This window comes from Melozone crissalis, unplaced genomic scaffold (genome assembly GCF_028551555.1).
Source record: "Melozone crissalis strain CALT ecotype California unplaced genomic scaffold, PUWL_Pcris_2 ptg000004l_1, whole genome shotgun sequence".
NCBI lineage: Eukaryota > Metazoa > Chordata > Aves > Passeriformes > Passerellidae > Melozone > Melozone crissalis.
Window position 1 is genome coordinate 5,030,859 of NW_026535782.1, and position 12,028 is coordinate 5,042,886.

Genomic DNA, 12,028 nt, shown 5'->3' on the forward strand with positions numbered 1-12,028 from the left:
CCCATAGTATCCCAATCCCAGCCTGGGGTGCAAAGGCTGGCACAATCAAGGACAGATTCTTGCAAATTAACTTTCTAGATGATACCACTCACTGCACAGGGCTATATAATGAACTTTCCATGACTGATGACATTTCTGAGGAAGAGCACATTGTAGGGATTTTGAGAATTATTTTAAGGTAAGCCTAGCTATGAATATTACTGGATTTTTATTGTGCTATGGTTGCAAAATTGGAAAGGTGTATCTAGGGCATGACTTCATTTTTTATATTTTTGGTCACAGTTAACAGGTCATAAACCGTCCTGATATTTATTATTTAAACAATTATTAAAGTTTTTGAATGTAAGTGAATACCAACTATTTCCATTCAACAACAGTTGACTTTTTTTTGGGTATAATTTTTTTTTTTTTTGGTCAGGATGGTTCTAAACCAGATTTTGCTCACATCTCACTGCTGACATTGACAGCACAACTTTTTGACAAAGATCCTGTTTCATTGCATCTATTTTTTCCTACACTGTAAATAGCTTGCTCTTGGCCAACAACCCAAAATCTGTAACATCCAAGGTTTGTGGTGGGGGATCATCAAATTAAATTCCTTGCCTAACTAATCTCTGGATATTTGTAATATTCTTCAAGCACAAAATCTTGCTCTAGCTTCTCCATTCTAAATAGTTTTATCTTCAACAGCTTTTTTTTCTTTACAATAGTGAAGTTAGCTAATATTACCCATTAAAAATGCTCAGTGTTGGCCCTTTAGGAGACTGTCCAATTCAACATTGACATTTTCCATGGGAGTGACGGCTGCTAGCCAAACCCAGCCTGACACCCACCACCCTCAAAAACCAAGGCTGGAGAAGAAAGTGAATCATGAGAAAAGCAATCTCTGTCATCATCAAGCCTTCTCAAGCTGCCCTGCCAAACTGTGCACATCCAACAGGTTACAGACACTGGCTGGTGGCCACTCCCAAATAGGGGATACAAAGATTCTACACTCCATGCTTGTGTCAGAATGAGATTAAGAAAAATACCTTGCATGTGAAGTGAAACAAAGATGGGAAATTGTTCATCATGATGGAGCAAAAGGGGCTGTGCTGGCTGCATAACAGGTCTGGGTAAAAAGGGGTGGTGGTGGCAATGTGGGCACTGAGGCTGGATTGCGTTGGTGTGGAGGGGTAGGACAGGGAAAGCAAGGCTGACTGAAGAGAACTAAAAATCCAGTTTTAAATGGGATATGCCTGTGTCTGGCCAATGGCTGGTTGGGGGTGCTGAGGATGAGAAGCAGGCAGCTCCTATTAGAAGCTTTTCTAGCTTGTTTCTGAGCCATATGGTTACTTTACGATGGCACAGGATAAAATGCTGTTACTCTGCTTGGAGATACAAAGGCCTTTCCCCACCCCCAATAATTTATGTAGAATAAGACTTATTAAAATGAATACTGTAAAGGTGGCTGAGCCACCTGCTCACACGTATGGAAGTGAAGAAATGAAGGGAGCAGGCCTGTGCAGCTGAAGAGGACAGAGTGGCAGAGCAATTAGCCACTCTGGCACATATGAGAAGACTGCTACATGTATGGATAAATTTTTAAAGTACCAGTTACAAATTTCTTTTAAAAACATGTGAAGCTGCCCAAGGGCTTGATTTTTAATTGAAATGACCCTTGTTGCCTGTTTTAAGTGTCTGTTTGATATTGCAAATACTGTAAGCATTTTTACAGCACTCAGAGTTAATCTGCAGGGGCAAATCTGCTGATTAAATACTCCCTCAGGATGTAATGTATTGATGGGTTACATTACAAGAGCTATGAATTATCCATTAAAAGTGTGCAATCCCAGTAATCAGCACACAAAGGACTTCCCAAGCTTGTGAAGGCACAATGGGCAGTCAATATTGACTGCAATTATTTACTGTTTATTTCTGGAGTGCTCTGAAGTCAGCACATCACTTTGGTGTGAGGTTCATGTTCGCATCAATGGCACCACAGAGAGCCCTGACAGAGGCTGTAGGCTCTGGAAGGAGCTGTAATGACTGGTGTTAACTCTAATGTGTGCTGAGGAAAATGACAATACTGAAACCAAAGAATGGTGTTCGAGCAGGCAAACACATCCCCTGTGAACTCCCAGCACAGTAAAACTATGTCATCTTATTTTCCCGAGTAGCAGGAGGGAGAGCACTGTGTTTGGGCATCCCTGTTTTTCATCAAGGAGGGTGTATGGGTGGAGTTGGAGTGTGACACCCTGCAGCCCTGGGGTGTTACAGCAAACCAGGGGAGATTTACAGTGATGCAGAGGCTATTTCACTGTGCCATGGAAGTCTCGTGGTGCCCAACAAGTGGTGGTGCCCCCTAAAATGAGCTTGGTGTGGCGTTGATGGCATTGCCTTGGCTGCTCGCTGGCTGCTGCCAGGTGCACATGGCCTGGAAGGGCAAATGTGCAGGTGCATCAGAGCTGTGCAGGTGCATGAGGGCTGGTTCAGGTGCATCAGAGCTGTGCAGGTGCATCAGGGCTGTGCAGTGCCTCAGGGCTGGTTCAGGTGCATCAGGGCTGTGCAGTGCATCAGGGCTGGCTCAGGTGTATCAGGGCTGTGCAGGTACATCAGGGCTGGTTCAGGTGCATCAGGGCTGTGCAGTGCATCAGGGCTGGTTCAGGTACATCAGGGCTGGTTCAGGTGCATCAGGGCTGTGCAGGTACATATGGGCTGGTTCAGGTGCATCAGGGCTGTGCAGTGCATCATGGCTGGTTCAGGTACATCAGGGCTGGTTCAGGTGCATCAGGGCTGTGCAGATGGATCAGGGCTGTGCAGATGGATCAGGGCTGGTTCAGGTGCATCAGAGCTGGTTCAGGTGCATCAGGGCTGTGCAGGTACATCAGGGCTGGTTCAGGTGCATCAGGGCTGTGCAGTGCATCAGGGCTGGTTCAGGTACATCAGGGCTGGTTCAGGTGCATCAGGGCTGTGCAGGTACATATGGGCTGGTTCAGGTGCATCAGGACTGGTTCAGGTGCATCAGGGCTGTGCAGTGCATCAGGGCTGGCTCTGGGCTCAAGGCTCACTCCTGACCTACACCCTCAGTGGGGAGAGCCCAGCCCTGTGCAGTGACAGAGGACACCTCTGTGCCCAGGGGAGCACAGCACCCGGAGCCCCAGCTGAGAAGAACCCTGTGCAGCTCTGCCATGGGGCTGTTCCCAGGGCTGGGTGTGCACAGAGCTGCTCCTGCCCTTTGCTGGGGATCATATCTGTTTCACCTGACCAAAATGTTTCCCGGGAGAGTCTCACTGTCCCATTCCTGCTGCCACCCTGCCAGGTGCAGAGCTCCATCTGCCTCCTCGGGTTCCAGATGTTGGCTGCACATCAAGCTAAGGGTGCACTCAGCTCCACTCGTTACTCAGAGGCTGCCCCAGCCCAATGAAGTGATTCTCTCATTTGAGGGGAGGGGAAGAAGGGACAGGTTCATTACCACCTGGAGATGAACATGTTGCCCAAATGGAGGCATGTGCAGCAGCTGGGGGCTGGGGACAGTCCCCAGGCAGCCGCATGCCAGCAGGGAGGAGTTTTTTTTACCTGCAGACAGACAGCTCTCCCCTGGGGACAGCTTTGCCACCATGGGAATCCCACTGCCCCAAACTGCAAAGGACAAGGGGCGCCCTCCCCTTCCCACCCAGCCTCTGCCAGGGCTCCTGTGGGAAGCAATGCCGCTGTCCCAGGGCTGTGGGCAGGGACAGCTCTATGGATTCAGAGTCCTCCCTGGGCAGGGATAATGCATGTTAGGCTGAAGTGACAATTGCAGAAGCAATGCTGCTGAAAAACCCGTCTTGCTCGCTGCTTTTGAGAGCTTTCCAAGGCTGCTCTGCATCTCAAGGTAACAACAGCTAAAGAGGATTATGCTGTTAAAAATGGTAATCAACCATTTAAAAAAGCCATGTTAATTAAGAAAAGAGAATAAGGAGATGAGCGTCAGCTGCATCCTCAGTGATAAAACACTGCTTTTCTGGGCAGTCACTGTTTGGACATCTATTGAAATGGGAGATGCTGCACTGAGGAGCTATGAAAGCATTTCTTACAAGCCAAATAAACTTCCCTAGTTCCTCATAGTTTCTCCATTTGTTTTTAATGCTACTAAAAAGCAATCTGGCTCTCTAATGACATTATATCTAACTCAGGTTGATGTCAAATAAAAGTCATTTTTGTTGTGTGACATTTTACATAAGCACAAGGAAATCATGTCCCAGAAGTACTGCCAGTGAAATGATGCTCTGTTATAAAATTTTTCTGATACGTGAGTTAAAATAAAATCACTGCCTTCTCTCCTGATATTAAAAGCCTTAATGATTTAATGCAAATTTGTGGCTGGTAAAATTATATTTGCTACCTTCTGAGTTACCATAATTACATTTACCCAATTATCCTGAAGGTCTCATTCAGTCATTAGGTGTTGATTTGTTTATGAAGTCAGCAACTGACAGCTGCTTGTATCTCATTAAAGCCTGTTCATATGTAAATACCTTGCATAAAACTGAAATTAATTTTCATCAGTGTTAGAAATGTTCAGTTCAAGTACAATACAATTTCAGCAAGCAGGTGCTTGCATTTAATTTCTTCAATTCAAGTCTCATTCTTGCAGCAGGTTTCCTAACCCAAAATCTCACATAACATGGGGACCTTGTAAGCTCATGCTTGCTGGATGCAGAACATCTACAGATCTGCAGAAATACCAGCACACCCAGAAAGTTTACAAGAGAAATAGGTGCTGTTCTGAACAATTTTCCAGCTGCATGAGCACAGTGCCACAGCCTGACGCTTCCCACACGCCCAAGGTGCAAACCCTCAGCTGGGAGCTGTGCATCCAGGGGTAAAAGCTCCAGCAATCACTGTGCAGGGGTGTGAGGGCATGCTGAGGCCAGCAAGGGCCAGCACAAGGCTAATGAGACATTCCTGAGACCTCCTTTGGGTGCTTGGTTTCCCTGTGCAGTAAGCACAGGGCAGGCTGGGTGTGTGGCAGCCTTTGCCTCGTGTGGGTAAAACAGACGAAAGGTCCAGAGATGTCTCCCCCTCACCCCAGCTTTGGGAAGGCAGAACACCTGGCTCTGCCTCTGCACTGTTCTTCCATCACTAAGGTTTTGCCTCTGTGGGGTGGTTGCAGGTGGGGAAGGGATAGGAGGAGGAGGGAGGGCACCCCAAAGAGGAGCCCTGCACCACCAGCCACCTGGAACAATGCTCTCTATGTGGCTGGGCTGGCAGAGGAGAGCTGCTCATCAAATTGTCACCAATAATGCCCAGGTTTTGGAAAGGCAGAAACTTGCTCTCTGCTCACAAGCCTGCTCTAAAAAGCTGTAAAAAATCCCCTCTCAATCTCAACCCAAAGGAGGTGTTTAGCCTTTAACCTGCTTTTGCCACTGGAAAGGAATGTTAGAAAGAGATGTGTGGTGTGCTGGATTGCATTTGATGGGGAACAGGCAGCCACCCTTCCTCTTCACCCTGATAACACCACAGCACAGCACAACTCAGAAAATGGCTTCTATGAAGAACAAAGAAATTTTCAGTGGTAATTTGTACCTTAATTATAAACAAAACTCTGCTAACAGACGGGGATCCCTTCAGATACAAGACAGAGTGTAAAATATTTATGATTTGTGCACAGCATAGAACAGGAAGCCGGCTATTACTTCATCATAACTTCTCCCCACAGTCTCCTAAATTAAAATAGAGTTATATGCTTCTGTCACCTCATATGCTGAGAAAAATTAGTAGATCCTAAAGAAAAAGAGGGCTACAACATCAGTAACATTATCAAATACACAGGGCATAATTACTTTGAGTACATTATATGTTTTATAAATTAGGAATAACAGCCTACTTTGGAGTGTAACCCAAAAAATTGTAGATGCTTTTTAAACTCCTGAGTGCATATGTGACCCACAGATTTTGTGTATGGTGGCACAAAATGACATGTAAGATTCAGTATATTATAATCTAACTACAAAGCAGTTATTTGTAGACTTACTTGCACCATTTGGTATTATCTGATATGATATGTTCTAAGGATGCAATATTTGCCTTTGATGTTTTGCCTAGAAATAGGAAATTCTGAATATTGGCTGTACAGCAGAAAGGTCCAGTGTGTTGAAAGAAGGTATCGTGGTGTGATTGATGGAAACAGGCTGTGCTGAGGCCATGCAGAGTGCAAAAAAAATAATGATGAAGGATGGGGAAATACAATGATGACTTAATCTGAGCAAGCTCTCATTGCAATTGCTATGATGGATTCAGGTCAAACGTAATCAAAATGTAACTCTAATTGCAATAATTAAATTCTCAAATGAAGGATGCCCTGAAGATTTTTGGGATTTATGACAACATTTTTATTTGTATGGTACAATAAAGATTTAAAAATAAACAATGAAAGAGACAATTTAGTGATTAAAAAATTTTAGGGGAGGCAAATCAAGTTTGATTACAACAAGATGAATAGGCTTTCTGATAATTTTTGTTTCTCTTTTTTTTGCATGAGAGAATGTTATTTTTTAAGACATGCTATAAAAAGAAACAAGAGTTAAAAAATTCCCAGAAATGAATCATTAGTTATTGTTTATACAGGGCTTTGGTCTGAAGATGTAAACAATAAGGAATGTATAAAATAAAAATTAACAATCCAAATAAAGCCTTCCTCCAATAGGGCATTTATAGACAAGTGCCACTATTTTTGAAAAGTCTGAACTTTATTAGGAGAGTCAGAGTATGTATTAAAAACAATCCTAAACAATAGTTTCTGTTGACTTCACCAACTTTTATTCTCTAATTATGTAAGGAATGTATTTTATGGGAAATACCTGAGACTGGGTCAGCCCTGGGACTCTACCTATTGGCTTGAGTATGACCTGCAGATGACTTGATATTTTTCACAGCAATTGATGTGACAAATTGTCTGCACAACATCCCCCTGCCCTTCTTCCCCACAAAAAAAAGTGTTTAAAGATAGGAAATAAATGCTTACCAAGTCTTCTGTGGTAAAAGAACAGTGATTCTCCTCCACTGAGTGAATTCACTGGAGTGGTAAATACTTGCTGATGTAAACTCCTGACAGCTTGGCATACTGGGAAGGCATTCCTTAAAATAAAACATTTCAAAACTAGATTTAATGTTGAGGAATAATTGGGAACAGAAACAAGGGTCAAACAGTCACAGAACCAGGAGCTTGTCTGGGTCCAGATGTTGGAGTGAAAGACACAAAAGAGAAAAATCCTGGCATGAAGTGGAGAAATTTCTCAGAAAACCAGTAGTACAATTGAGGATGGAAGAAAGCCATATGAATCTATTTAAAGAGTTTAGCATTCATGACTGGCAATGTTTTGCTTTCCTCCATGAGGAATGTCTATCTCTCTGGTTTTTACTATCTTCACCCCAGCATCCACCATGGACTATGAAGTGAGGATACAAGATCACTATGAAAGTGACCTCCAGACTATCATAAAGGTCATTTTAGAGACCTATTGTGAGGCTTTTCCTGGGCATGCTGACTGGCCCCACACCCTCCATCTGCAGTGGGCAGCAGCAGTAGGAGCAGACAGACACACACCAGAGGGCCCAGCCACAGCCTGCTGAAGTTGTGTCCTTGGGCCCATCCCAAGCTCTGCAGCTTTGACACCTGCAGCAAGTGCTGTAAATTGTTCCCTCCTGCTTCCAGGACTATTTCTGCATTTAACTCAGATTCCTGTTGAGGTCTGTTTCCCAAATTCTATTTTTTCAAATTCAGAAAATATGATCATTTTAATGATCGCATCTTTTTAATATTAAATATAAATGAAGTACATTATATATAGCATTGCCCTTCCAATGTTATTTCATTTTTTGCAATATTCCATTAATTTATTTTCTCTTTGCCAGAACAAAAAATTGACATATGAGGTATGAATAAAGTGCTTGGAAGTTACTACCAACCTACATGATCCTCTCCTAGCTACCAGTTCAGAGTCCCTTCTGCCCCTTCTCCTGACCATCCCTAGGTGCCCAAGAGTATTTCACTGGTCACTGCTGTGCTCACCCCAATGAAGGCAAGAGAACAGACACCTGCTCATGCAAGTAGCCTAGTCTGACTGTTCTAAAACTAATAATAAAGCAGTGACGCTCTACAGAAGTTATGGCAATTAAGAATATTTATATAGTTAAATTATACAGTAATAGTTATGTATTAAATATGAAGAAGGGCAGAATATATTATTTTACAGATAAATTTATTGCTCAAACATCTTAGAGTATTAAATGAAGATCTGAGACCTTATTCTGTTTTTTTTTTTTTGTTTTAGTAGATTTTCTAAAGGCGTAGTTTCCTTTCCAGCAATTTTCAAACATTTTTCCATGATTCATCTCCCCTAAAAGATAATAGAAAACTGGATCTAATAAAGATCAGTGATCACAAAGCAAACAAAATTTTCAAACATTTTAATTAATTAGTGTTTTGTTTATTTGCCAGGTTATGTCCTTGAAATATACTACAAATACTCTTTTATCACAGCAACATGGGTGGTGTGAGAAAAATGATTTGGCTGCATGTTCTCCCTGATTTCTGCTCTACTGAGCAAGGAAAGGAGCACTAAAATCTGAAGCTAACTTATCTTCCATGGATGCCAAGCACAAACCCCAAACACCCACTGCTAGGAACTATTCTTGGACACCAAGATGATGATGCTTGCTAGGTATACAAGACATGAACAGGGTTTGAAAGATATGATTTATAGCTTTTGTCTGGATTCTGTTTAAGATACGAAATCATTATTTGGATTTTCAAAGTTTAAAAATTCACTTATTGAGGTTTCTTAATTATGCCCACCAAAGTAAATGTGGCAAAACACAGCATGGCAAGGGTAACCAGGCAAAGCTTTAATTGCTCACGGAAGGTGTGGAACTTTGCATACAAATCCTGTGGTGAGCCTGCAGAGCAGGCAGTGGAAAGGCAGCAGGACAAGTTCCCTGACACCCTCTGAACCTGCTCAGAGGCAGCCAAAGGACCTTGGTCAGTTCACCCCGAGTCCGGGGAAAGTCCAGCTTTTCATCTGAGAGGGAAAACCAGAGCATGAACTCCGTGCTGCTCACATTTGTGCTGAGGCAGCACGGAGGCACCCGGGGGAAGAGCAGCCAGGGCTGCTGTTTGCACTTGCAGCAGAGTGGGGGAACAGGGTCGGTCACTCCAGCCTGGACTGAGCCTGAACCAGGGCTGGGAGATGAAAGCTCTGCATTACAATCCCCTGAAGTAATGTGCTTCCATTTACCAAATGGCTGTGCACAAGGGCAGAAAGAATGTCTATCCATTTAAATTCCAGGAAACAGTAGATGCATTTTGCTTAGAAAAACAAAGCAATAGCACAGGAAAGATCTCAGCCATTACCCTGTAGCTCTAACTGTGGCCCAATTTTTTTCTCAGCCTTTGTCCATTCCTGTCACTATTTTGTTTCAGGCTTTCAGACACCTTTCTTCCAAATGTTATGAGGAACAGTCTAAATACCTCTATTAGTAATTTTGACAGATCACAACAGAGAATTTATTTACTGAAAGGTGAAAAAGGAAAACATCTTTCTTTGTTCAATGCCAAAAGTGTATTTCAGACTATCTCTGTATAAAGCAGAGTTTATGGAAGACAAACGTCCTCGCTGCCAGCCTCACCTCCTGAACAAGATGCCACGTGAGGCCATGGTTGGTGGAGTACTCCAGTTTCACCTGGTTGTCCATGTGAGGGGTGAAGGCCTGACCACAGCCCATCACCAGGTTGAACTGTATCATATAGGAAGCTCCAATCTGCATGGACTGGGTCTCCACGTAGCGCATGCTAGAGGCCAGCTTTGAATCTCCTGTAAAACTGAGAGATGCAAGGAAACAATTAGGATGGATCCCCAAAATCATTCAAAAAAGAACATTATGGCTCTGGGTTAAATACAGTTGTGCTTCTTTATTCTGTAGACTGGCATGTGGGATGAGACCACAGAAGAATCTTTCTGCTGGTACTTCTGCAAATTACCAGGAAGGTCTTGATGTATGCCAGAATGTGAAACACTGAATTATCCTGTTTTATGCTTTTTGTATTAAGGATCAAGTTAGGATCTGGCAAAGGGCAACATAAGGAAAAAACAACATAAAGAAAGTTCATTCCCCTGGGTGTCCATTGCCTAAGGTCATGCCACAGTCAGAACTGTAATTTCATTCTAATACTGGACAGTTAAGATATTCTGAATCTAATTTAAAATACTCTTATTATCTACACTGTTAACTTCATTGATTTTCCTATATGCAATTCATTCACTGACTTGTGCAATTCATTCACTTGACTGTTTTTCAGAATTATTCTTCTATTCTCAGCTTCTTTTCCATAGAGTGCACTGATGTAAGAGTTATATTTTCCAGTGGATTGGAGAACAATAGTAATGCTACACATATATTTCGCAAGGTACCCAGTTATCATATATATAGTAATAAAGTTTATAGTCTGAAATTCCAAGATATTTCACTTCAAATGCAGGTTTTTCTTCTATGCACTACTCAAAAGAAAAAGGAAACAACCAAATTCAAAACCTCAAATACAACAGAAGCATAAGAAGGAAGTAATAACAACTTAAACATTGAATCTTGCTCACTAGCCATCAAAACAAGAGTATTTAATGAAAGTTCACATAGAATGAAAATTGCCTCCCTCTGCTTAGTTTGAGATGTTTACTTAGTGTCTTCAGAAATACTGTAGTCCTTTCAGCTTCAATATTTGCTAAGACTATTCTTAAATGCAAACAATTTAGAAAAGGGATTGGCTCTTTTTAAAGAAAATCACTGCAAATCATCATGGAAAAGAAAAAAGCTACATTCAGTACAGGGGTGATGAAGAGAATAATCTAGTTCAAGGTTGCTCTTATGATTGAGTAAGCTACAGTTTATTATCTTACATAAGAAGTCATAATCTTTAAATACAATACAGAAAAACATATTAGCTTCTACTCCTGTAAAATTCAAGGTCATGGCAAAGTGAGTGTGAGGACAAGGAATACAAGTCAGTGTCACTTAGGACTCTTTTGAATTAATTCACTGACCTACATTGTTTCCTACAGAGTCCTTTCCAGAGAGAGCACTTATGCCATACATGTCAGCATCCTAGCTTAAAGCTTTAGGAGAAATTACTGAAAGCTGACATTAGTTTTGTCATTATCAAATTTCTGTTACTTGGCATAAGTTAAGATCCTGTCTGCTTTCTACTCTCTGGCCTTACTTCTGCGACTTGATTTCCTAAAGATGGTCCAGGTCATGATATTATATGAAAATTTTCACTTTGTCTTGTCACTCAGCAGCCCAGAGTGACTGTGGATGGGCACTCCCTTCACTGCCAGGGCACAAGGGCACAGCCATCGACAGCTGGACTGGAAGGCAGGAAGTTATCTTGGAAAACTGTATCTGAACTGTTTGCCCTTTCAGTTGGTGTTAGTGTTTTTCTTCTCAATAGGAATGATAATTTTAAGTTAAGAAGAGGATATAATGTGCACTCATCAGCAGTACATCTCCCTGTGGTTTGTGGCTTCATGGTTAGATCTGAATGCACCTCAGAAGAGCTTGTCTGGTTAATGCCTGAATCTCCTTTTCTTCTAAATTTTATCTTGTATTTTGTAAAATGACAAAAATCCTCAAATTTAAAAGCTAAAGCTCATTTGATCTGACACAGGCTGTGTTGGGAAATCTGTGCCAATACAACCAGGCTCTTCAGGTGTCAGCCAAACATGTGCAGTGTAATCTGCTGACAGTTATGTGTAGCACTGCTTTGGAAGAGGATTTGGCACTGCACACAAAAACCCGGGCATAGCAGCACATCACAGCTACCTGAAGCTTATCTGAACAGAATAAAGGAGTTGAAACTCAACAATTATTTGATGAAACATCTGCCCAGAAGTTGTCTTACCAAAGTAACAGAAGACAAGTAAAGGACTTCTAGTGAAAAAAAAAAAAGGGCAAAGAATTAAATGTAACATTTTGCTCTTGTCTTCACAAAAATTCCTTTTATTCAATGCTA

The 12,028-nt window shown here is 42.1% G+C and overlaps 1 protein-coding gene across 2 annotated transcripts in view; it reads right to left on the reverse strand.

The window, feature by feature from the left end:
• The window catches only part of RELN (reelin), a 286,045-nt gene that overhangs the window by 80,357 nt on the left and 193,660 nt on the right, over positions 1-12,028 (reverse strand). For both annotated transcript variants that reach the window (XM_054280910.1, XM_054280902.1), the window contains exons 21-22: positions 9,652-9,844; positions 6,989-7,101 (exon numbers count right to left, since the gene is read on the reverse strand). In XM_054280910.1, coding sequence (XP_054136885.1) covers positions 6,989-7,101; positions 9,652-9,844 — 306 coding nt within the window. The remainder of the gene's footprint in view (positions 1-6,988; positions 7,102-9,651; positions 9,845-12,028) is intronic.